The 25,478-nt window shown below is 49.8% G+C and overlaps 1 protein-coding gene across 1 annotated transcript in view; it reads left to right on the top strand.

Annotated features, from left to right (window-relative positions):
* The window catches only part of myh14 (myosin, heavy chain 14, non-muscle), a 34,722-nt gene that overhangs the window by 4,179 nt on the left and 5,065 nt on the right, over positions 1 to 25,478 (top strand). The window contains exons 3-42 of the mRNA XM_056602302.1: positions 832 to 1,038; positions 1,987 to 2,143; positions 3,412 to 3,439; positions 4,321 to 4,435; positions 4,947 to 4,991; positions 6,810 to 6,902; positions 7,260 to 7,323; positions 7,485 to 7,583; positions 8,075 to 8,218; positions 8,561 to 8,775; positions 8,970 to 9,122; positions 9,479 to 9,652; positions 9,973 to 10,146; positions 10,465 to 10,579; positions 11,058 to 11,126; positions 12,091 to 12,296; positions 12,542 to 12,663; positions 13,429 to 13,498; positions 13,621 to 13,781; positions 13,920 to 14,028; positions 14,279 to 14,410; positions 14,679 to 14,885; positions 15,117 to 15,254; positions 15,349 to 15,472; positions 15,699 to 15,870; positions 16,508 to 16,720; positions 17,583 to 17,727; positions 18,077 to 18,283; positions 18,567 to 18,671; positions 18,905 to 19,057; positions 19,824 to 20,072; positions 20,356 to 20,469; positions 20,616 to 20,714; positions 21,011 to 21,223; positions 21,772 to 22,062; positions 22,757 to 22,845; positions 23,179 to 23,302; positions 23,583 to 23,791; positions 24,305 to 24,413; positions 24,969 to 25,141. Of these exons, the coding sequence (XP_056458277.1) occupies positions 832 to 1,038; positions 1,987 to 2,143; positions 3,412 to 3,439; positions 4,321 to 4,435; positions 4,947 to 4,991; positions 6,810 to 6,902; positions 7,260 to 7,323; positions 7,485 to 7,583; positions 8,075 to 8,218; positions 8,561 to 8,775; positions 8,970 to 9,122; positions 9,479 to 9,652; positions 9,973 to 10,146; positions 10,465 to 10,579; positions 11,058 to 11,126; positions 12,091 to 12,296; positions 12,542 to 12,663; positions 13,429 to 13,498; positions 13,621 to 13,781; positions 13,920 to 14,028; positions 14,279 to 14,410; positions 14,679 to 14,885; positions 15,117 to 15,254; positions 15,349 to 15,472; positions 15,699 to 15,870; positions 16,508 to 16,720; positions 17,583 to 17,727; positions 18,077 to 18,283; positions 18,567 to 18,671; positions 18,905 to 19,057; positions 19,824 to 20,072; positions 20,356 to 20,469; positions 20,616 to 20,714; positions 21,011 to 21,223; positions 21,772 to 22,062; positions 22,757 to 22,845; positions 23,179 to 23,302; positions 23,583 to 23,791; positions 24,305 to 24,413; positions 24,969 to 25,141 (5,786 nt within the window). The remainder of the gene's footprint in view (positions 1 to 831; positions 1,039 to 1,986; positions 2,144 to 3,411; positions 3,440 to 4,320; positions 4,436 to 4,946; positions 4,992 to 6,809; positions 6,903 to 7,259; positions 7,324 to 7,484; positions 7,584 to 8,074; positions 8,219 to 8,560; positions 8,776 to 8,969; positions 9,123 to 9,478; positions 9,653 to 9,972; positions 10,147 to 10,464; positions 10,580 to 11,057; positions 11,127 to 12,090; positions 12,297 to 12,541; positions 12,664 to 13,428; positions 13,499 to 13,620; positions 13,782 to 13,919; positions 14,029 to 14,278; positions 14,411 to 14,678; positions 14,886 to 15,116; positions 15,255 to 15,348; positions 15,473 to 15,698; positions 15,871 to 16,507; positions 16,721 to 17,582; positions 17,728 to 18,076; positions 18,284 to 18,566; positions 18,672 to 18,904; positions 19,058 to 19,823; positions 20,073 to 20,355; positions 20,470 to 20,615; positions 20,715 to 21,010; positions 21,224 to 21,771; positions 22,063 to 22,756; positions 22,846 to 23,178; positions 23,303 to 23,582; positions 23,792 to 24,304; positions 24,414 to 24,968; positions 25,142 to 25,478) is intronic.

Raw genomic sequence — 25,478 nt, 5'->3', positions numbered from 1 at the left:
CATCCAAATCGGTCCATCTCCATCCTATAGACAACAGTGCCTATTCTGGTGGTTTCCTTGAGTCTTGAAACACACACACACACACACACACACACACACACACACACACACACACACACACACACACACACACACACACACACACACACGCACGGACAGTCTATCAGCGTTGGAGGCCTCCTGACCCCATGCTTCACACTGCCGTCAGCATCTCCTCCAGCCAGTTGACCACAACATGAAGAATGTGCCGCTCAGAGGGACACTTCCCCTTGCCTCCCTCACGCCTCTTCCCTGCTATTGTGTCAATGTTCTCACTTTGTGACACTCACTCTCTCTCTCTCTCTCTCTCTCTCTCTCTCTCTCTCTCTCTCTCTCTCTCTCTCTCTCTCTCTCCTTCTTTCAACAATTCTCTCACGTTTGCCCTCTACCCCCATCTCTCTGTCTCTTCCCCGCTGTCTCGCTCTCTTTTTCTCCCATTTCCTCCTCTCCTCCTACTCTCCCTATTTCTCAATGTTTCAATTAATCTCCTTGTCCTCCTATCTTTTCACTCTATAATTCTCTTTCTATACTCTCACACTTTACTCCCCTCTTCATCCCTCTCCATCCCTCTCCTCTCTGTCTCTCTCTGTCTCCCTCTCTCTCTCTCTCTCTCTCTCTCTCTCTCTCTCTCTCTCTCTCTCTCTCTCTCTCTCTCTCTCTCTCTCTCTCTCTCTCTCTCTCTCTCTCTCTCCCAACTCTGTCTCCCCTCTCTCTCTCCCTCTTCGCTCCCTCCTCTCGATGTCTCTCGGCCTATTCCTGTCCCTTTACTCTCCTCTTTCCTCCACCCCCCAGTCGGCCAGTATCCGGGAGGAGCGCGGGGACGAGGTGGAGGTGGAGCTGACTGACAGCCAGAGGAAGCTCACCCTATCCAGGGAGGAGGTGCAGCGGATGAACCCGCCGCGCTTCAGCAAGGTGGAGGACATGGCCGACCTCACCTGCCTGAACGAGGCCTCGGTGCTTCACAACCTGCGGGAGAGATACTACTCCGGCCTCATCTACGTAAGTCAGGGGGCCACTGTGAAGGAAACACATGCAGTTCACAGAGTACAGACGCACACACACACATACACACACATATACAAACACATACACACACATATACACACATATACACAAATATAAACACATATACACACGTACACACAAATATACACACATATACATGTCCACATACACGCATAAATGAATCATTCAATCATTCATACACACATGCACACACACACACACACACACACACACACACACACACACACACACACACACACACACACACACACACACACACACACACACACACACACACACACACACACACATACACTAGTAACCACACACCCTCACGCACACACACACTCCCACATACATATACATAAATACTCATGCCCCCTCCAGCCCCACACACACACACGCACACACACATACACACACATTCAGATACACACTTAATGAATTAATTAATCATACATACATACATACACCCTATGCATTCCCTCCCCACACACACACACATACATACATACTTAACAGTATTAAAGGCTAAAGCCACATAGACCGGATAAGACTGGGAACAGTGTGTCTGCGTGTGTGGGGGTGAAACCTGCGTGGTGTGGTGTGAGTTTGTGCGCTAGTGTCCAGCACTCTGGCATCACCTGTGAAACCGATAGGGAAGGGTTGACTTAGGCTTGGGGTCGTTTTACAAAGTTATTCCTGTGTGTGGGGGTGGGTGTGTGGGGGTGGGTGCATGAGGGGGAGGGGGGGTACAAGCATCTCTGGTTACTTTTGCAAAGAGGTGGCACAAGGGCGAGAGTTAATATTGCTTGTTTTTGTGCTTGTGCTTGTATGTGTGTGTGTGTGTGTGTGTGTGTGTGTGTGTGTGTGTGTGTGTGTGTGTGTGTGTGTGTGTGTGTGTGTGTGTGTGTGTGTGCGTGTGCGTGTGCGTGTGTGTAGACCTACTCAGGGCTGTTCTGCGTGGTGGTCAACCCCTACAAGAACCTGCAGGTCTACACCGAGTCCATCGTGGAGATGTACCGCGGCAAGAAGCGGCATGAGATGCCCCCGCACATCTACGCCATCTCAGAGGCGGCCTACCGCAGCATGCTGCAAGGTACGCACCAGACCCCCCTACCTCTGACCCTTGGTAAACATCACCAGCCCCTTATCAGCCACTCTGTGGTCGTAAAACATAATCACACTCCTTCACCCGTTATTTATGATCCTGAGACCTGCTCCCTGAACAACACTCAAAGTTATGTCATCTTTTGTCAAGTGGGTGTTGTACAGGTGAGAGAGGACTTGACAACCTTTGGCAAGGAGCTAGAGCTAAGGCGGTGAGGTGAAACGCCACAACCGGTTTAGATGAACAGCTTAAGCCGACACTAATCATTATGATGATGACGGGTGTTTTCATGTCCTCCAACTGTCATGTCCTAACTGTTTTCAAGTGCGTATGAAAAAGCCATGATGGGGCTGTTGTGCAACGTTTTGGCGTCGGGATGAGATTATTTGGATAAGAACGATGATCCTGCCTTTCACGGGCACTCCCGTACTTTCTCACATTCTCAGAATCGAGACACCCCCCCCCCCCCCCCCTCTATCTCTCGCCCGCTGCCATATCTAAAGGTGTTTAAAGGTGTGTTAATATGTACAATATCCAACTTGTATGACCGGTGGTAATTCTTTCTGGCTTCATGCGTGGGAATGGTTATAGCAACATCTGAATGAAAAGAGCCTGGCGGTAACTCAGAGAGCCCATTGTGTCGGACCCAGGGTGGTGCGCTGCTGGTAAAAGAAGACCAGTTGAGCAACACTCCTGCTTCTTCTTACCAAATCACTTCTCCTCTGTGAACAAAGAGTTCACAGAAGAACAAACTAAGGGTTCACAGACAGGTTCACACTGCAGAGGGAAAGACGATGTTGATAGATCAATGTTGGTTTATGCATTTTAAAAGCAATTCTTGAAAGGGGTATGTTTCACTAACACAAACAATATGCAGATGAAGCAGGCTTTTATAATGAGGGCCATGGCTCTACTTGTTTTGCCAGTTAAACTGTAGAGGTTTAATAGAAAGTAAATCCTACACCTTTGATCAAATAGTGTTCAGAACAAGGACCAAAGTGCAATCCAAATACCTCAAATGATTATGACGGTTATGTTCAGGGTTATAATTAGTTACCAGCGGCAATGCTATGAAAAGCATAACAAACACGGTTCAAATGACAATGGATGTGATTCCTCTTCACCACACTGTCCATGTATCTGGCCCTGAACCCGATGATTGCTTTATCATTGGGAGGAGGAACTGGTGTGCAAGCACATGTCCAAGTCAGTACGAGTCCGTCTGACCTTTCCCTTTCTATATCTTCCCTCCACAGACAGAGAAGACCAGTCAATACTGTGCACGTGAGTAGCCGGACTTTACCTCTGTGATTGCTGTGTGGTGATTGAAGGTCCATCGGCTTTGTGTCCTTGAATGGTGTGTGTGTGTGTGTGTGTGTGTGTGTGTGTGTGTGTGTGTGTGTGTGTGTGTGTGTGTGTGTGTGTGTGTGTGTGTGTGTGTGTGTGTGTGTGTGTGTGTGTGTGTGTGTGTGTGTGTGTGTGTGTGTGTGTGTGTGTGTGTGTGTGTGTGTGTGTGTGTGTGTTTGTGTTTCCATGGACATCAGTGTTTGTGTGTCTTGTGTCTCTACTTGTCTCAAGGCCTGCCATCTGCCAACCCCCTTTTGTCCTCATGTCTTCCTTCCTCTCCTGCCACTTCCTGTCATTGTAAAGGTTCCCAGTTTATGTTCCTACTGAACTGGGGTTCTCACCCCCTTTTGGGGACAGGGCTTCTGTTTGGAGATCATCTCTTCCACCCAGACAGGGTTTACTAGCCCCGGGTAACAGCCCCAGAACCATGAGCCCCACTGTTCCTGCACACCTGCTTTCTGTTTGGCCCTTGTGTGGTTCCCTGCTCAGTAGGGGCTCCACACTCCAGGCTGATGAATGTGTGCTGGCTCCTTTGTTCCTGTGTTCCCCTCTCCTTATTCTGCTTGGATACACCTTTTATTATCCACACCATGTGTGTGTTTATTGGGGTTTTCTCTTTTGAGGATCCCACTTTTATAAAAAAAGATTGTGTTACTGTCCACAATTTACATGGATATATCTGTGTGTGTGTGTGTGTGTGTGTGTGTGTGTGTGTGTGTGTGTGTGTGTGTGTGTGTGTGTGTGTGTGTGTGTGTGTGTGCGTGTGCGTGTGCGTGTGCGTGTGCGTGTGTGTGTGTGTGTGTGTGGTTGTCTTCCAGAGGCGAGTCTGGTGCAGGGAAAACGGAGAACACTAAGAAAGTGATCCAGTATCTGGCCCACGTGGCCTCCTCCCACAAGACTGGAGCTCCAGGAAGAAAACAGGAGTCTTCTACGGTAGGCCCGCCCAGGGGTAATGGAGGGATGGGACGCCTTGTTAACCCGGGACTTTGCACTGACTTTGCTGGAAGGATCAGGTGTTACTCGCACATGTCTTCTGTATTATCTCTCCATCCTTTACATCTATCAGTACACCTGCTCCACTATTAGCACATTAGCCTATTCATTTCAATCTGCAATTACTAAACATTTACTCCTGGGGATTTCAAGTATCTTATCTTATCAAGAAATGGGCATCAAATATATTTCACCTTCTCCCTGTCTTCCTTAATACTGTTTTTTTCAAAAGGTATTGCTAAATACTATGTTAGTAACATCTTACATGTTATGTAAGATGTTACTATGCATCTTACATAATATAATAAATGCAGAAAGCCTCCTTTTAGTAAGGCTGGGTTCTTCATTCCCTTCCATCTTCTCAATACTGTCGGATTCAGTTCTACTCTCACACGCCTCCCCTTCCTGTCTCTCTCTGTCTGTGGTTGTTCTGTCCTTCTTGCTTGCTCAGATGGACGGCACTAGGTCTCTACCTAGAGGCTGTTTGGTGAACAGGGTGAGTGCTCCTGTCCTGTTCTATCTTCTTCTGGTCTACTCTGCTCTGAACTCACTCCTAATGACACGGCTAATGAGCCCCTGACAGCTGGCTCAAAGAGCAACCCATCCCTAGGATCCAACCCTCTGTGACAGCGCCCTCTATGGTGATACAGGGCGCTGCAGGGGCCATTACCGATTCAGTGAAACTGATAGCAGACGATGCCACAAATAATTGATATCCCCTGGCACTCGTTAGTGCTAATTAAATTGTTTAAAATGGAAGAGACGGGGTCTAAACTGCTTTTGGGGGGGGGTTTGGTTATTGGGTGAGGTTGTTCTTTAGCTTCTGAAATGTACTTACAATATTTACAACGGTCTTTAATAACTAAGCACAACAGCGTTGCATTTCTTTCCAAAATGTTTGTAGTCCTTGTTTTGTTGACGCTGTTCTTGTTCTTTTTGCATTGCTGTTGCTGTGTTATTTATTTTTTGTGTCCATTTAACTCATTTGTTGTTTATTCTTTCCACCCATCCTCTTCCTCCTAAAACCAATTCCTTTGTAACTCCCCAGAGTATGCAATATGTGAGTATAAAAGCGTACAAACGCTAACGTTATTTATTTATTTGTTTGCTTACAATTTTATGCTTCTTCAGATGGGATTAACATGTTGGAATATTACATATAACTCAATTCTTATTATTATAACCTAGTATATACGTGTATATGATAGGATTCTCAATGTAAGAGGATATGGAGCCCCAGTGGCTACCTATGACCAGCGTGCCATCTGAATAAAGCTGAGTAAATGGTCAGAGGGCCCCAGGGTTGACATACTTCACTCTGTTTATCACACAACAAATGCTCCGGGGTTTGTTTTGAAAGCAAACATTATCCTTCTAACATTCACAGATGGCTAACAATGAGTTCATTCACATTACAGAACAGTAGAGTATGTCAAAAATGTTCCAAATGTTGGAATTTGAGCTCTAAGGGTAGCTGTTGAGGCTAGCTATTAGTATAGCTGTCATATATCAGTATGGACACAGGAATGCAGCTCAGCATCTGGTGGAGTTTATAGGTGTCAACTCAATGTACCCATTGTTTGAAATGTGTGCTTGATATCAATACAAGCATCATCGGCGTCCTAGTCTACATATGTTTGTGTTTGTGTGTGTTAGTGTGTGTATGTGCGTGCATGCATGTGTGTTTGTGTGTGTGTCTCCTCCTAATGTGGCTTGATGGTATTGTAGTCCATGCTTGCGTAGCGAGCTCCCATAGATAGCTCTTCCAATACAAAACACCTAGTGTCTGCTTGCCTTCTGCTGCTGCTGCTGCTACTGCTACTGCAACAATCAGTACTGCGCTTGCCAATGCGACAGCCAGAGTAATGCAATTCAGCAGACTTCAGCGACTGGAGATTATTAGCATCACAGATCTGACCCCTAAGTACAGCAGCCAGCACCAGGCCTTCCCCTTGGTCCCTTCCCTAGCTGTGTGGTGGGGTGTACATTGCCTGCAGGGATGCCTGTTTAAATATTAATGCCATCACTTATGGACTAATGGATGAGCTCCTGTTAGGCTGTGAGGGGGCAGTGTTGGGGGTGGGGGTGTTAGAACAGTCCTGGTTGTGTGAATGCTGTGTGTGCTACGGCTCCTCATGCCTCCGTTAAGCTGAACTCTATTAGCCACATCTGTTTTATTGCTGAAAATGCAAAGAAAACAAATGATTAAAAGAAGCGTGTTGGTGCATTATGGTGATGAGGGAGCATGGAGGTGTCCTCCATGTGTCGGTGGTGGCGGTCTGGGAGCTGACTCAGGCTGTGCTGTGTGTCCCAGGGGGAGCTGGAGAGACAGCTGCTACAGGCCAACCCCATCCTGGAGGCCTTTGGCAACGCAAAGACGGTCAAGAACGACAACTCTTCCAGATTTGTAAGACTGGTTGACATCTTTGTAAAGCCTTGCATTACTTTGAAGAAAGCAATAGTTGTTGATTATTTTATTATTATATGTAAAATATATATTTTATTATTACATATATTTTTTTAATTATTATTAGTGGTAGTGGTATTGGTAGTGGTAGTAGTAGTTGTGGTACAAATAATAACATTTAATTGTATTTATGCATTTTTATTTGTATTATTATTATTTGAATTAATAAAGTAGCAGTAGTAGTACTAGTAATAGCAGTTGTAGTACTAGTAGTAGTAATAGTAGCATTAGGGATGTATTGTGTATTGATATTGATTGAGAAGACATAATCTACCTATTTCTATTCTTTCCCTTCAGGGTAAATTCATTCGCATTAATTTCGATGTGGCTGGCTACATCGTCGGTGCTAACATTGAAACCTGTATCCTTTCATGCAAACCCAAGAGCTGCCTGTTTCGGGGTCCCCACTCACCACCCAATCTCTGTAGTGGACCCCGGTTATAGTCAAAGTGTTACACATAGAGGGCACCGCCTGGTGTCCGGCCCACTGAGCATGTAAGGACCCTTGACCCCTGAGCCCAGACCTCCTGGAGAAGTCCCGGGCCATCCGCCAGGCCAAAGACGAGAGGACCTTCCACATCTTCTACCAGCTGCTGTCTGGGGCGTCAGACGCCACCAGGGGTGAGGAGAGAGACATACAAAGCTACCGAGATACATATATGTCAAATGGGACATGTGAAGCCCTGTGAGACTGTAATAGACCCTTTCACAGAGGTGTCACACATAAAACGTGTTATAGGTGTGCTATGTTTATGGACCAGGACACCAGTACACTAAACTAAGATAAACTAAGACCTGTTCCCTTTGTACAGAAAAGTAACAGACCCTTAATTATGTGTTATGAGAAACACCTGTGTTGGTCTTCTGAGGACATTTATTTGAAAGAACCTATTGTGGTTTAAGTGCCACATAAATAAATGGACTTGGATTGGCTCCACACTTTGAGAATCAAAAATGAGAAAACACTCATTTCAACACTTTCTTCCCTAAAGGCAAAGGTCCACACCCCCGAGCTCCAAACTACTAGCACAGCATGTAGGGTGGATGTTACTCTAGAGTCCTTACTCACTCACCTGCTCTATCACATGATCGGTGGTCTCTCCTCTCCCCAGCCGACCTGCTGCTGGGGAACCCTGACGAGTACCGCTTTCTGAGCGGGGGCTCCATCCCGATCCCGGGCCAGAGCGACGCTGATAACTTCACCCAGACCATGGAGTCCATGACCATCATGGGCTTCAACCCCGATGAGTCCCTGGGTAAGAGACAGGAGGGCATGGCTTGGGTTAAGGTCAGGGGTCAGAGTAAGTGTCACATATAAAGGATCTAAAATAAATACCAGGATAATCTCTAGAGGCTGGGTGGGTGAAAGGTTCCAGGCAAAGTGTTCTAGGTTTTGAACCCCCCAGAGCTGTCGTCTACCTACGGGCATCCCTGAGCCAGATGCATAACCCCTCACTGCTGGTTAAGGACATCAAGGACAACAAATCAATGAACGGCTTTTGAATTAAAGCGCCTCATAAATTGTTTTGCCATGTTATACCTAATTGTCCTCATTATTTTCCACTTCTTCTTCTGTTTTCCCCCTGTCTGGCCCGTAGCCATGTTAAAGGTCATCTCTGCGGGTCTCCAGTTTGGGAACATCTCCTTCACCAAGGAGAAGCACCACGACCAGGCCTCCATGCCCGACGACACGGCTGCCCAGAAAATGTGCCACCTGCTTGGCATCAGTGTGGTTGAGTTCACCCGAGCCATCCTCACACCCAGGATCAAAGTAGGGCGAGAATACGTCCAGAAAGCCCAGACCAAAGAGCAGGTGAGGACTTTAAGTCTATCTATCGATCTGTCCATCTGTTAATCGATCCTCCTCTCCATCAGTATACATATAAATATATGGCCTGTTAAGCTTTTTGAAACTGCTCCTGTTATTAAGGGCTATACAAATCAAATTTAATTGAATAGAACCATTTTGCCCCATTATCTGACCGTTGTCCTCGTCTCTGTCTCCAGGCAGACTTTGCGGTGGAGGCCCTGGCCAAGGCTACGTACGAGCGTCTGTTCAGATGGCTGGTCCACCGGATAAACAGAGCTCTGGACCGCAGGCAGAGGCAGGGCGCCTCCTTCATAGGCATCCTGGACATCGCTGGCTTTGAGATCTTCCAGGTGGGTTTGGGTGTTCTTGCTTTCGTTCGGTATTTCCGTGAATGTAACGTATTCTGTGATAAAAAATATAAATAGAGGCACTATCCCTGCTATAGATTGTGTGCCTGTGTGTGTGTGTGTGTGTGTGTGTGTGTGTGTGTGTGTGTGTGTGTGTGTGTGTGTGTGTGTGTGTGTGTGTGTGTGTGTGTGTGTGTGTGTGTGTGTGTGTGTGTGTGTGTGTGAACCTGGCGTCGAATCTTTATAGTCTGGTTAATGGACTCTTAACGTTAAGTTGTTCGTGCTGACTGAAGCGAGCCGGCCCCTGGACTGCCCCCGGGCTGTGGTCTAACCTCCCGCTCCTTTGCCTCCCCTCTCAGCTGAACTCCTTCGAGCAGCTGTGCATCAACTACACCAACGAGAAGCTGCAGCAGCTCTTCAACCACACCATGTTCATCCTGGAGCAGGAGGAGTACCAGCGGGAGGGCATCGAGTGGAACTTCATCGACTTCGGCCTGGACCTGCAGCCCTGCATCGACCTCATCGAGAGACCGGTACACACACACACGCACACAGGGTTCTTGACCGTATGGGACACATGTGTGTCCGCTGGTGCTATTTCATACATATTGATAATAAATCTAAACTCTGTTCTGCAGACAGATGTCAGATATGGCCATATATTAATATCTGTATATGATAGGCCTCACATTATGGGATAGCCGCAAACACACGATGATTTAGGATGGATCCAGAGTGGTCTTCGGTTCCCTGCCCGCATTTCCAATTACTTAGTGTGCGCACAGTGGCGCATGCATCTATCCAAGCCACATTCATGGTGGGTTTAATGGCCGCCCCCCCCCCCCCCCCCCAGGCCCACCCCCCGGGCGTCCTGGCTCTGCTGGATGAGGAATGCTGGTTTCCCCGGGCGACGGACCGCTCCTTTGTGGACAAGCTGTCTGGTGAACAAGGCACCCATCCCAAGTTCTTCAAACCCCGACAGCCACGCCAGGAGGCCGACTTCGCCATCATTCACTACGCCGGAAAGGTAGTGAAGCTCTCCTGAATGCATCAGACTGCCCCATTGATACTTTATAAGAGTGTGAGTCGCACATTGATACTACAGGTTAGTATAGTGGTGGAATCTTTGCTGAACGGTTGCTGGTTTAAAGGCCAATGTCCGTAGTCTAGTTGTAAACATCCTTGAGTAAGGCCACGCCCCTGTTTCCCTGTTTACGTCACTTTTGATAAAAAAAATGGAAAATAAATGTCAACTATGGAATTGTAAATAATGAAGAATGGTTGGCTAACTTATACCGAGCTGTGTATCGGAGTTAAAACGTGTGTGCTTGTTATCGTCGACCAGGTGGACTACAAGGCCAACGACTGGCTGGTGAAGAACATGGATCCACTCAATGACAACGTGGCGTCTCTGCTCCACCAGTCCTCGGACCACTTCATATCTGAGCTGTGGAGAGAGGGTGAGACCCGCGCTCCCAGATTCACATCAGCCCCAAGTGCTTTCCTTTATTCTGGTGCACAGTATATACCGTTATTGTTTGTTAATGCCATTCTAATTTCCTGTCAAAATCGGACTTGTTTATATTGCTTTTTATGTGATAACCAATTTCGCATTAATGACCTCAGCTGCAAAGTGTCTTGACTTTAATTTATCTCTCTTTTGTTTCTCTCTATCATTTAACATTAATTGTTTGACATCACATCTGTTGTTTCTGCCCTCCTCCTCCTCCTCCTCCTCCTCCTCCTCCTCCTCCTCCTCCTCCTCCTCCTCCTCCTCCCCCTGTTGCTCCTTGTGTACTCCCCATCTCATCCTGCTTACTAACGATCCTCATCCATCCTGCTCCCTTCCACTCACCTCCTTCCCTTCCCCTTTCCCCCCCCCTTTCTTCCTCCATACCTTCTTTCCTCTCCTGTGCATCCTCCGGCTTCCCGCCTCAGACATTCAGACTCTTCCTCGTGTTTACTTCTTTGACTCCTATGCCACGATCCAGGCTAATGGCGGCGACAGTAGGTGTCCTTCTCCTCCACGCCTCCTCCTCGCCGCATCCCTCCGTCCTGCCTCTCACCCCCCCCCCCCCCTCTTGGTTGTTGTCTGTCTGTTTGTTTAGTTGTTTCTGTTTGGACGATTTAGCTAGCCTTGTGTTTTTGTGTGTGTTCTATAGCGTGTGTGAGTTAGTTTCGTAGTTTAGGCCGTTTTGTGTTTGTAGTTTAGGCGTTTGTGTTTGTAGTTTAGGCGTATGTGTTTGTAGTTTGGTATTTGTGTTTCTAGTTTAGGCGTTTGTGTTTGTAGTTTTCCAAGTCGTGTTGTTGGCTGCTATCGTTGTCGTCGGCAGACTGACCGCGTTTTTTGGCTTCTAGCTAGCGTGCTGTGGTTGTGTTAGCTAGCTCTTCATCACTTATACATGCATACCTAATTCATTTGATTCTAGCACATAATCACAGTAGTCACGCATCTTCATTGAAGCGACATCTAGTTTCCATCATTCGGACAATATTCAGGATTGTAAAATTAGTCGAGCCATAATAAAAAAAACATTCTCTGTTGACAATTGTTTGTGCAAACAGTAGACAAAAATATAATCCTGAATAAGCGCCAAAGTCCATTCATACCATCTAATTACCCAAGCCAGCCAGAGTCTGATATAGTTGATGAGTTTTGCAGACTGGGCTCCATTTTGGCTTTAAAGATCGGGTAAAGATGCCGCCTCCTTATGAAGTGACTTTAGAACCAAAATGGTTTCAGTCCAAACTCAACAGCTTGAATCACATGTGTAGAACTGGCCTTCTTTATCTTCACTGATTATTAACCATTTGGTGGCTTAGTAATAAGACATATTATGTGTGTGTGCGTGCCTATGCGTGTGTGTGCGCCTGTGTGTGTGTGTGTGTGTGTGTGTGTGTGTGTGTGTGTGTGTGTGTGTGTGTGTGTGTGTGTGTGTGTGTGTGTGTGTGTGTGTGTGTGTGTGTGCAGTGGAGAGGATCGTGGGTCTGGATCAGGTGTCCAGCGGGGAGAGCAGCGGCCCCGTGACGTTCGGGGCGGCCGGGCTGAAGACCAAGAAGGGGATGTTCCGCACGGTGGGCCAGCTGTACAAGGAGTCGCTCACCAAGCTGATGGCCACGCTCAGGAACACCAACCCCAACTTCCTGCGCTGCATCATCCCAAACCACGAGAAGAAGGTGCGCGCTCAGAGCATCCACGCGGCCCTCCACCACCATGTTCTCTCCACACCACATATAACATCCACATTGCTTTCGAATTTTCTTCCCACAACTCCTCTTATTTACTGCTTATTTTTACCCCTTCCCCCCAAAACACACTATTTCCCCCCATTCCTTCATCAAAACATTGCCCTTCCTCTTTCTGTCTCCTGTACCCATGTGTTGTTCTGGTCCTGATCCCTCTTCACCGTCCCCCCCTCCAGGCTGGTAAGCTGAGTCCCAACCTGGTCCTGGACCAGCTGCGGTGTAACGGGGTTCTGGAGGGGATCCGTATCTGCAGACAGGGCTTCCCCAACCGCATCCCCTTCCAGGAGTTCAGACAGAGGTAGGGATGCTGTGTGTGTGTGTGTGTGTGTGTGTGTGTGTGTGTGTGTGTGTGTGTGTGTGTGTGTGTGTGTGTGTGTGTGTGTGTGTGTGTGTGTGTGTGTGTGTGTGTGTGTGTGTGTGTGTGTGTGTGTGTGTGTGTGTGAAGACTGTTCTTGTTTTACCCCTGTGTTAGAAGCTATACTAGACAGCCAACTCAAGCAACCCAACTCCTTTCACAACCATCTGTCTCTTTCTTTCAACCACACACACACACACACACACAGACACGAGCGCACACACACACACACACACACACACACACACACACACACACACACACACACACACACACACACACACACACACACACACACATGCACACAAACACGCACACAATAACACCTCTCACTCAAGTTCCTCATCCATCACCTGTAAATATGTTTGGTAAGTCTCTCCACCGGTCCACAACCACATTTCTCTCCCTGTCTCTCTCTGTCTCTGTCTCTGTCTCTGTCTCTGTCTCTGTCTCTGTCTCTCTCTCTCTCTCTCTCTCTCTCTCTCTCTCTCTCTCTCTCTCTCTCTCTCTCTGTCTGTCTGTCTGTCTGTCTGTCTGTCTGTCTGTCTGTCTGTCTGTCTGTCTGTCTGTCTGTCTGTCTGTCTGTCTGTCTGTCTGTCTGTCTGTCTGTCTGTCTGTCTGTCTCTCTGTCTCTCTGTCTCTCTGTCTCTCTGTCTCTCTCATATTCAAACACTAAATTAAATCAACATTTTTCTACCTATCTTCCAGATATGAGATCCTTACACCCAACGCCATCCCTCGCACCTTCATGGATGGGAAGCAGGCGTCAGAGCTCATGGTAAGTCCCCACCACCAGCCACACTTAACACAGTCTCAGCTCACCAACAGAGACCTGCCACCACCACCACCCCACTCCCTGCATAACAACCACCCGGCCCTCTCCCCTCCCTCCTCCCCCAGATCCGGGCCCTGGAGCTGGACCTCAACCTGTTCCGCGTGGGCCAGAGCAAGGTGTTCTTCCGGGCGGGCGTGCTGGGCCACCTGGAGGAGGAGCGCGACCTGAAGATCACCGACACCATCATCCGCTTCCAGAGCGCCGCCCGCGGATACCTGGCCCGCAAGTACGACCCCCCCCCCCCCCCCCCCCGGCTGAGCCCAAACTAACAAGCTAGCTGCTGAGCAACTCCTCTCCTCGCCCGGCCTGGTGGTGCTGACCCTGCTGTGCTGTGTGTGTGTGTGTGCGTCCCCCCCCTCCCCAGGGCCTTCCTGAAGAAGCAGCAGCAGCTGAGCGCGCTGAGGGTGATGCAGAGGAACTGCGCGGCCTACCTGAAGCTCCGCAACTGGCAGTGGTGGAGACTGTTCACCAAGGTAGCACCCCATGCTGGCACCATCTGCCCACTGGTTTAGCCCGTCCAATTAGCAGTGGGGGTCATTAGCAGGGATAGAGCCACACTCACACAGAGCACAACACAAACCATAGGGGTTGAGAGAGAGAGAGAGAGAGAGAGAGAGAGAGAGAGAGAGAGAGAGAGAGAGAGAGAGAGCAAGAGGGAAATGAATGGAATGGTGTGGCAGGTGGGAGTCTGACCTTTGACCCCTGGCTCGGTTTGTTTTCCAGGTTAAGCCTCTGCTACAAGTGACGCGGCAGGACGAGGAGATCCAGTCCCGGGAGGCGGAGCTACAGAAGGCTAAGGACAATCTGGGGCGGGTGGAGCTGGACTACGTGGAGCTTGACAGGAAGCACACACAGGTGGGCTTCACGACACTCATCTCAACTTAGCTGTAACACAGCCAAGCCCCGGTTTATGTTGCCTTGTTTTACCTCCTTTTCTGGCACTAATTAGTTTGTAGGGCTCTTGCATACGTGTTGCTTAACCTGGACTCAGCTGGGGATTAGGGATGCAGGATGTCTGATATACTGCTGGCAGCAGAGCTTAAAGGGTTGTGGCTTATTTGTAGTCCTGTCCGAAGTTGTAGTCGGGAAGCTTATCTGACTGACGTGCGCCTCACGCCCTCAGCTGCAAGACGAGAAGACGGTGCTGGCCGACCAGCTGCTGGCGGAGGCGGAGCTGTTCGCCGAGGCCGAGGAGATGAGGGCGCGGCTGGCCAGTAGGAAGCAGGAGCTGGAGGAAGTGCTGAGTGAGCTGGAGAGCCGATTGGAGGACGAGGAGGAGAGGGGCGTGCAGCTGACCAATGAAAAGAAGAAACTGCAGCAGAATGTGCAGGTGCGGAGGATGAGGGGATCCCTTCAACAAACAATCAGATCTAACACTATTGTACTTATATTATGTGTATAAAGAGATCACGTCAAACCTTTTACTAATTGCTGAAGGTGAGCCTGACTGATGCCAGTGGATATGTGTATTGAATTAATCAAGCTTAGGATAGCATCACACTTTCTGTGCACCACATTCACCCCCCCCCCCCCCCCCCCCCATCGTTGTGTCTCCCCCTAGGACCTAGAGGAGCAGTTGGAGGAGGAGGAGGGGTCCAGACAGCGCCTCCTGCTGGAGAAGGTCTCCCTGGAGACCAAGGCAAAGAGTCTGGAGACCGATCTGCTGGGCACGGCCGAGCAGAGAGACCGACTGAGCAAGGTACGAGAGAGAGAGAGAGAGAGAGAGAGAGAGAGAGAGAGCGCATTCATTGTTTCAGCACCTCAAACCATCGCTTCCATCTTTGTTTTTCCAGGAGAAGAAGCAGTTGGAGGAGCGTCTGAGCGAGGTGAGTGAGCAGCTGACTGAAGAGGAGGAGAAGACCAAGAGCCTGAACAAGCTGAAGAACAAACAGGAGGCTGTGATCGCCGACCTAGAAGGTACCCCTCACTCTATCGTCTGGCTCAGACCAGCTAAACTCTCTCACGGAGTGGTAGAACGTTGACTCGTTAAGGATTATACATAATCAGCGGACCGCCCAGCTGAGTGCCATGCTGGCTAACGCCGAGTTGCCTCCATGTCGTCTGCTGGCCTGTCGAAGGCTTTCAGCAGTGCCCTCATTGCGGACTGACGTCTGCTTCTTCTGTTTTTCTCTCTCGGGTTCAGAGCGCCTGAAGCGTGAGGAGCAGGGCCGCCTGGAGCAGGAGAAATGGAAGAGGAGGATGGAGACCGAGTCGGCCGAGGCCCAGGAGCAGCTCTCGGACATTGGCATGCTGTCGTCAGAGCTGAGGGGCAGCCTGGCCCAGAAGGAGAAGGAGATCACCTCTCTGCAGGGCAGGTGGGACACACACTGGTTCACAGGAGCCTGGGATACGACAAATGATCCATGACACGTCAAATGATTGTTAATGGCCATGGATTTCACTGAGATAAGTAGGAGATAAATATAGGATTTGTGCATCCTTCAGGGAATGTGCGATGGACGGTTTAACTATAATCAAGTAATGCAATAACATGTGTATGTCGTGCAACTAAACCGAAATGACTAACAAAGGTCAAACCATTTTCTCCTGTGTGGTTTCTCTCTGCCACTTTCTCTGTATGACTCACTCTATTTCTGTATCTGTCTCTCTCTCGCTCTCTGGCCCCCTCTATCCCTGTACTCCCCTCTCTCTCTCTCTCTCTCTCTCTCTCTCTCTCTCTCTCTCTCTCTGTCTCTCTGTCTCTCTGTCTCTCTGTCTCTCTGTCTCTCTCTCTCTCTCGCTCTCTCTCTCTCTCTCTCTCTCTCTCTCTCTCTCTCTCTCTGTCTCCCTCTCTCTCCCCCCTCTCTCCCTCTCTCTCTCTCTCTCTGTCTCCCTCTCTCTCCCCCCTCTCTCCCTCTCTCTCTCTCTCTCTCCCCCGCTCCCTCTCTCTCTCTCTCTCTCCCCCGCTCCCTCTCTCTCTCTCTCTCCCTCTCTCTCTCTCTCCCTCCCCAGGCTGGAGGAGGAGGGGGCCCGCCGTGCCGAGGCGCAGAGGGCCCTGCGGGAGGCCATGTCTCAGGTGTCGGAGCTGAAGGAGGAGGTGGAGAACGAGCGGGGGATGAGGGAGCGGGCGGAGAAGCAGAGGAGGGACCTGGGGGAGGAGCTGGAGGCCCTGAAGACGGAACTGGAGGACACCCTGGACACCACCGCCACCCAGCAGGAGCTCAGGTACTATCCACTACAGACACTATGGTTTCTGTAGATGTGTCTATATTTAGTGTAGGTACAATTCCTGAGTTTCTCCAACATGGAGAAGTGTTGCCTTCACCCACCTGTGATTGACAGATGCGTGAAGGCAACCCTTCTCAATGGATTCCCCCAAGAAATCATGGAAGAGAGACCGTGATCGGTCGGAAAGGAGCCGGCAGCGCTCTAGAATCTAAATTGATGCCAGAGGCAGAGACAGTTAATTAAAACAGAGATTCTCTCAATGACTTTCACTCACTAGTAGCTGAGTGATGGCTCCACTATTTCTAACTATTTCTAATCATATCTACAAAATACCCACTACAAATTCCAGAAACTTTGTGATAAGTTTGCATGAGTTTTCTTTTTAACAATATATTACAATTCAAATATCATGCTCATACGATGCTACTTTGACTGGCTAATATTATGGCTGATATATTGTCAATAATATACTTGAATTTCAGAATTAGTGGGCCCCTATGTTACCACCATGTGTCAGAGTGACTAGCTATCACCAGCCAAAATAGGGCCCCGAAAAACATGTTTATCTATGATAAACATTATCTATTTAGATCAAGTAAAGGTGTATTCATATTGTGAAGGTACCAATTAAAGAAAACACAGGTTGTTGTCCAAGACCAGCGACATATAACATATATAGTGTGGAGCTCCAAGCACAGAGGCCTGAACCCACTACTGGGCCCCAATGTAACTCCTGAGAGGCTGGGGAAGAACCATTTAGTAACACTTCAGAAGAGGGGGTGTGATAGTGTGGGAGAGATCAGCGGGTGATGCAACTCATACCTGACCCACCGGCCCCATGGCCCGGCCCCTCCCCCAGGTCTCGGAGGGAGGCGGAGCTCAGCGACCTCCAGCGTTGCGTGGAGGAGGAGACAAGGCGCCACGAGGTGCAGCTGTCGGAGCTCCGCATCAAGCACAGCTCCACCATCGACAACCTGCAGGAGCAGCTGGACAACAGCAAGAGGGTGAGGGGGGAGGACAGTGTGTGTGTGTGTGTGTGTGTGTGTGTGTGTGTGTGTGTGTGTGTGTGTGTGTGTGTGTGTGTGTGTGTGTGTGTGTGTGTGTGTGTGTGTGTGTCTGTGCGGATGACGAATAATACCTGTGGGTATTATCCTGATGATTCAAAAGAATATCGAAAAAAAGAGAAATAACAGAATTTATAAAAATTCTAGAATATGCATAAAAATGATTGAACACCTTTTTAATACTTGCACTGCTTGAAGCCAGGCACTTGCTGTTCTCTAGCGTACTTATTTTGAGCATTCTCCTTCCGACAGCGGAAGCGTCACTAACCCCCCGTTCCCCACCCCTCAGGCGCGCCAGTCCCTGGAGAAGGCCAAGATCATGCTGGAGGAGGAGCGGCTCAACCTGACCTCGGAGCTCAAGAGCCTGCAGGGGGGCCGCATGGAGAGCGACCGGGGCCGCAAGCGGGCCGAGGGCCAACTGCAGGAGCTGACCGTCCGCCTGGGGCAGGCCGACCGCGAGAGGGAGGAGCGGGAGGAGCGGCTCCTCAAGCTTCAGGTGGGAACCAGTGAGGGGGTACAGTAGGTAGCTGTGGTTTAGCAGTACACACTGGGGATGCAGCGCCTGGCACCCAGGCCAAGACGTGAAGACGTCTATGGCCAAAACTCATTCATATTCAACCCTTAACAAAAAATATATACAACAAGACACGTCATGCTAACTGAACGTCGGGAACAATGTGCATATATTTCTTATTGTTTATAGTTTATCATTGATGTGTGTCTCTGTACACCTTGTTGCTGATGTTAATGAGGCTCCCCCCTTCCGTGACTTCTTCTAGAGTGAGATTGAGAACATCTCGGTCAATCTGTCCTCCACCGACTCCAAGTCCCTCCGTCTCACCAGGGAGGTCAGCAGCCTCGAGAGCCAGCTGCGTGATGCACAGGTAATGATGGGGCTATTCACACACACACACACACACACACACACACACACACACACACACACACACACACACACACACACACACACACACACACACACACACACACACACACACACACACACACACACACACACAGACAGTGGCACACACACATACACACACAATCCTCTTGCCATGCCCACAAGCTTAGAGGCCATGAGAGCTGGGCGGTGACTCTGGAGTGTGTCTGTCAGGAAACGCTGCAGGAGGAGACGCGTCAGAAGCTGGGCCTGGGCTCCAGGGTGCGGGCGCTGGAGGACGAGAAGCTGGGCATGATGGAGCGACTGGAGGAGGAGGAGGAGCGGGCCAAGGAGAACGGGCGCCAGGTCCAGACCCACGCCCAGCAGGTAGGCCCATGGACGTCCTCACGCACTCTAAGAAACAGAGGTCGCTGTTGGCCCACGCGAAATGTTTGGTATAAGTAGTCCCATGTCCACGAATGCAAGGTGGCTCAACTCTCAATTTTATAGTTTTCGCCAATCATTCGTTCGATATCCTCCCTGTTCAGTTATTAAAATTCTCCATCTAATAGGATTTTTGGACCGTAACCATGAGAAACTTAAAAACACAAAAACGGTCAATTCAATAGACAGTACATTAATTAACTTTAACGACAATTTAACTAATGCACCCCACATTGCTGAGATGAGGTGGGCTGTTTGTGCGTGGGCCCCTGCTGGTCTTTAAGGCTAGAAGGGGTACCATGGCGACTGATCTGTGAAGATGAGCTGGCGCGAGCCCGGTACAGAGCGAGCTAGCTCTGTGATAGCAGAGCGAGTTAGCTCAGTGATAGCAGAGCGAACTAGCTCTGCAATAGCAGAGCTAGCAAAAAAAAATTGAAGTGGATAAATCATGGTCTGGCGCAGGCTGGAAAGGCTTCAAGTAGTCAAAAAGACAACCCAGAAATGGCAACGAGGCCTTGGGAATTCAGCTGTTCTGAAACCAAAAGTCCAGACAGTGCAGGGAGGCACTCGCTCCACCATTGAGTTCTGTTTACGTTCTAAGGCATTCAAACCTGCTTCTTGAACCAGCCCCCCGGGGCGAGGGACATTTATAAACCACTCATACATTCGAGCGAGGGTCACAACCGAACAACGCTTCCCCGACTGACAGCTGGGCGAGCTCCGCAAGCAGTCGGAGGAGGTGAACTCGGCGGCGGAGTCGGCGGAGGAGGCGCGCAGGAAGCTGCAGCGGGAGCTGGACGGCGCGGTGCAGCGGGAGCGGCAGAAGGAGGAGGAGAAGGAGCGCGTGGAGAGGCAGAGGGAGCGTCTCAGGGAGGAGATCGAGGACATGACGCTGGCCCTGCAGAAGGAGAGGCAGAACTGCTCCGCCCTGGAGAAGAGGCAGAAGAAGTTTGACCAGGTGAGCAGGGAGAGTAGATCAGTTCGGAGGCCCGAGGCTTTAGGAGACATCGGTTTGATGCGCCAACTGAGGGCTTCCAAATCCATTTAATTAGGGAGCAGGTAGAGGGTAGACACCTTCTATAGGATGCTTAATCAAACCCAGCTCAGAGTCAGGTCGACCCCCCCCCCTCCGCTATCCTCCCCCATGATTAAACATTAATGATGGGCTATGAGGATATTATATCTAAACAAAGTCTTCATATGTCCTATGACCCCCGACCTTTGCCCTGTGATCCCTGCAGTTACTGGCGGAGGAGAAGGCCGTGAGTGCCCGTCTGGCGGAGGAGAAGGACCGGGCTGAGGCCGACAACCGGGAAAAGGAGACCCGCTCCCTGTCGCTGGTCCGGGCCCTGCAGGTAACCCACGGCAACGCAGCGCTCACTATCACCTGTTGGCCAAAACATTTGTAGTATTCAATATTACGTTTTGGTTTTAAGTTGGGATTTTCTTTAAATGGAAAAACAATATATATGATTGTGGATCTTGATTTCTTTGTGTGTAGGAGGCCACGGATCAGAGGGAGGAGCTGGAGAGGTCCAATAAGCAGCTGCGTCAGGAGATGGAACAGCTGGTCAACCAGCAAGACGACGTTGGCAAAAACGTAATAAGTCATATTTCTCTCTCTCTCTCTCTCTCTCTCTCTCTCTCTCTCTCTCTCTCTCTCTCTCTCTCTCTCTCTCTCTCTCTCTCTCTCTCTCTCTCTCTCTCTCTCTCTCTCTCTCTGTCTCTGTCTCTGTCTCTCTCTTCTGTGTTCCTTCTCAAGCTTTCTTCCTTGTTATATATCAAAGTTTATTCCTTGCCCTTTAGAGGGCTGAGAAGAAGTGGCCCTTGAAGCCCACTGAAGCTGAAACTGTGTTCGAGGGTCTGTACGATTAAAGTTGTGTTGACTGTGTCCAGGTTCACGAGCTGGAGCGCTCGCGGCGGGCCCTGGAGACGGAGGCTCAGAGCCTGCGGGGGCAGACCCAGGAGCTGGAGGAGGAGCTGTCGGAGGCCGAGAACTCCCGCCTCCGGCTGGAGGTCACCCTGCAGGCCCTGAAGGCCCAGTTCGAGAGAGAGATCAGCACCAACGAGGAGAAGGGCGAGGAGAAGCGCCGCACCCTCAGCAAACAGGTGAGAGGGGAGGGGAGACGGAGGAGAGGGGACGGGGGGGACGCATGCTGTTGTTCTGATCAGAAAGTCGCCATTGCTATCTCAAACAAATAATATCCATAGTGATGCTACTAATCATAATAATCCTATTATTTAAATGGTATAATAATACAATACACTTGTTTTATTGTCTTTGAGTAGTATTGAAAAGCCGAAACTTTTCATGATGTCCAGTTTTGTAATCAATTAATAAGGATGTTAAGGCAATAAGGATCACCACAATGACTGTCAGTTGGATTGCTTAGAAACATTTAAAGTCCCCCATGATTACTCCAATCACACACACACACACACACACACACACACACACACACACACACACACACACACACACACACACACACATAGACACACACACACACACACACACACACACACACACACACACACACACACACACACACACACACACACACACACACACACACACACACACACACACACACACACACACACACACACCAACTCCCACCCCCTAACCACCACCTCTTCCTCCCAACCCTCCCCAGCTGCGGGAGCTGGAGGTCCATCTGGAGGAGGAGCGGAGCCAGCGGTCGCAGGCCATGGCGGTGAAGAAGACGCTGGAGGCGGAGCTGCAGGAGGCGGAGGCCCAGGTGGAGGCGGGGACGCGCGGCCGGGAGGAGGCGGTGAAGCAGCTGCGTCGGCTGCAGTCCCAGATGAAGGAGATCCTGCGGGAGCTGGACGAGACCAAGCTGGCCCGCGAGGAGGTGCTGGCCCACTCCAAGGACAGCGAGAAGCGCCTGCAGACCCTGGAGGCTGAGCTGCTGCAGCTCACCGAGGTCCGAGGCTGTCCGTCTGCCTGTGTGTCTGTGTGTCTGCCTCTCTGTCTGTGTCTGTGTCTGCCTGTGTGTCTGTCTGTCTGTCTGTGTGTCTGTCTGTGTGTGTGTCTGTGTGTGTGTCTGGCTTTGTGTGTGTCTGTCTGTGTCTGTCTGTCTGTCTGTCTGTGTGTCTGTCTGTCTGTCTGTGTGTGTGTCTCTCTGTGTGTGTGTGTGTGTGTCTGTCTGTGTATGTGTCTGTGCGTGTGTCTGTCTGGCTGTGTGTGTGTCTGTGCGTGTGTCTGTCTGGCTGTCTCTATGTGTCTGTCTGTATGTGTCTGTTTGTGTGTCTGTGTCTGACTTTGTGTGTGTCTGTGTGTCTGTCTGTGTCTATTTCTATAGGTTTTGATGTACTTTTTGAGTATGCTATATTATGTTCGAATTGTATTAAAATACAATATAATTATTATATTATTATCATACCATTTTTTATAATCATATTATGTATAATTTTATATATATATTATGCATATCCATATTATATATAAAATGACTTTACTGTATAATTATTGGCGATAGTATTGTGTTAGTTATATTTGGTGCACATGTGAGTGACAGGGATGGGTAAATAGAGAGAAACACCTGCTCTATTGTGTATTATATATAACAATATTATATCATTATCATCTCTGTGATCTGTTGGTATTCCTGCCTGCAGGAGCTGTCAGTGTCGGACAGGCAGAAGAGACAAGCCCAGCAGGAGAGAGACGAGCTGGCGGACGAGATGGTCAACAGCAGCTCTGGAAAGTCAGTACCGTTGCACCACAGACATACCATGCACCACATGCGCTTCACGGTCACTTTATGTTGGTATACGGACGTGAGCTCCACTAACACTGTGTGTGTGTGTGTGTGTGTGTGTGTGTGTGTGTGTGTGTGTGTGTGTGTGTCTGTGTCTGTGTCTGTGTCTGTGTGTGTGTGTGTGTGTGTGTGTGTGTGTGTGTGTGTGTGTGTGTGTGTGTGTGTGTGTGTGTCTGTGTCTGTGTCTGTGTCTGTGTGTGTGTGTGTGTGTGTGTGTGTGTGTGTGTGTGTGTGTGTGTGTGTGTGTGTGTGTCTGTGTCTGTGTGTGTGTGTCTCCAGGTCTCTCCTGAGCGAGGAGAAGAGGAGGCTGGAGTCACGCATCACCCAGTTGGAGGAGGAGCTGGAGGAGGAGCAGACCAACACTGAACTGCTGGCCGAGAGACAGCGCAAGAACGCACTACAGGTACACACACGCACACTAGTAGTTGTGAATTGATACAATCTCTACACACACCCAGTCACACTCTTCAAGGAAGGGACGCACACTGACACTTAAACTCACACTCAAACACATGTTGCTCATGGTGGTCTGGGGCGCTGTGTGTGTGTGTGTGTGTGTGTGTGTGTGTGTGTGTGTGTGTGTGTGTGTGTGTGTGTGTGTGTGTGTGTGTGTGTGTGTGTGTGTGTGTGTGTGTGTGTGTGTGTGTGTGTGTGTGTGTGTGTGTGTGTGTGTGTGTGTGCAGGTGGAGACGCTGACGGTGCAGCTGCAGGGGGAGAGGACCCTGACCCAGAAGGCGGAGGCCGGGCGGGAGCAGCTGGAGCGGGGCAACAAGGAGCTGAAGTCCCGGCTGGGGGAGATGGAGGGGGCGGTCCGGGGGAAGCACAAGCTGAGCGTGGCGGCCCTGGAGGCCAAGATAGACTCCATGGAGGAGCAGCTGGAGCAGGAGAGACAGTGAGGGGGCCGCACACACACACACACACACGCACACACATGCACGCAGGTACACGCACACACACAGACACACAAACGCACACACGCACGTAGACATACACGCGCACATGCATGCACACACACGCACACACAGACATGCATGCACGTACACACACACACACACATACACGTAGGCACACACGCACGCAAGCATATACGCACAAGCGAATGCACAAACACACACAAACAAATGTATGTATGCTAAAACATACATGCACAAACATCCTTGTGTGTATATAACACTTGTATATATGCACTCCCATGCACACATGCACAAACATCTGAAAACATTTGTATACACACACAACCACGATCCAAGAAATGTATGCATACACAAAAATACATACACACTCTCATACACACACACACACACACAAAGTCACCCACACACACACGCGCACATACCAGAATTTCAAACCCCTATTCATTAGTTTGTGTAATCCGCTATGTAACCCAAACCCCGTGTTCTCCCAGAGAACGAGCCATAGCCAACAAACTGGTGCGGAAAACAGAGAAGAAGCTGAAGGAGGTGATGATGCAGTCTGAGGACGAGAGGAGGCATGCAGACCAGTACCGGGAGCAGGTGAGGAAACCTTCTGATGGATGTCATGCAGGCATACAGGCTACAGAAACATCTGCAGTCAGACCCAAACGTTCTCCACCGCCTATTAACAGATATATGAACCACAATGTGAGAGAGTGACCAGGGCAAAGCTCACAGCTCTCACTGAACCGTTTCAAAAAAGCATGTAGAACAGGAGCCTTAAAGGGGAGAGGAATCAGTCTCAATCCAAGATAAGCCTAATCCAGCCCTGGCGTCTGTGTGTGAGAAAGGATAGAACAAAGGTTGGGGGGCTCAAAATAATCTGTCTGCGAAATGCGACACACAGACCCCCTTTAAAAACATCCTACGTCCTAATCTGATGGATTTAATCTCCCCCCTCAACACCATCAATCCTCCTGATTGAGGTTAATCACATGCCCTACGCTACCCTTCTCCTGCTCTGTTCACCTCCTAACAATTCTCCCTCTCCTTCTCCCTTGCTCCTGTATTTCCCCTCTCCCTTGCCTACCCCTCTCTGCTCTCTCCTCCTCCCTCTCCCCCTCCTTTTCTCCCCCTCCTGCTCCTCCTTTCCAGTTGGACAAATCCATGGGTCGCCTGAGGCAGCTGAAGAGGCAGCTGGAGGAGGTGGAGGAGGAGAACTCGCGCTCCAACGCCCTGCGGAGGAAGCTGCAGAGGGAGCTGGAGGAGATGTCGGATGGCGGCCAGAGCATGGCGCGGGAGATCACCGCGCTGCGCAGCCAGCTCAGGTAACCCGGCCTGGGGCTGCTCCTGTCCGGTGGGCCGCGGGGCTCCAGAGACATATCTACTGCTGGAGAGAGAGAGGGGATCACACAGAGAGAGAGAGAGAGAGAGAGAGAGAGAGAGAGAGAGAGAGAGAGAGAGAGAGAGAGAGAGAGAGAGAGAGAGAGAGAGAGAGAGAGAGAGAGAGAGAGAGAGAGAGAGAGAGAGAGAGAGACCACACAGGAGAGAGAGAGAGAGACACCACACAGGAGAGAGAGAGAGAGAGAGAGAGAGAGAGAGAGAGAGAGAGAGAAAGTTGCAGAGAGAAACCACACAGGAGAGAGAGGGAGAGAGAGACAGAGG

The sequence above is a fragment of the Gadus chalcogrammus genome, chromosome 11, assembly GCF_026213295.1.
Source record: "Gadus chalcogrammus isolate NIFS_2021 chromosome 11, NIFS_Gcha_1.0, whole genome shotgun sequence".
Taxonomy (NCBI): domain Eukaryota; kingdom Metazoa; phylum Chordata; class Actinopteri; order Gadiformes; family Gadidae; genus Gadus; species Gadus chalcogrammus.
Note: the sequence above shows the minus strand (reverse complement) of the source record. Positions and strands in the feature narration are given on the sequence as shown.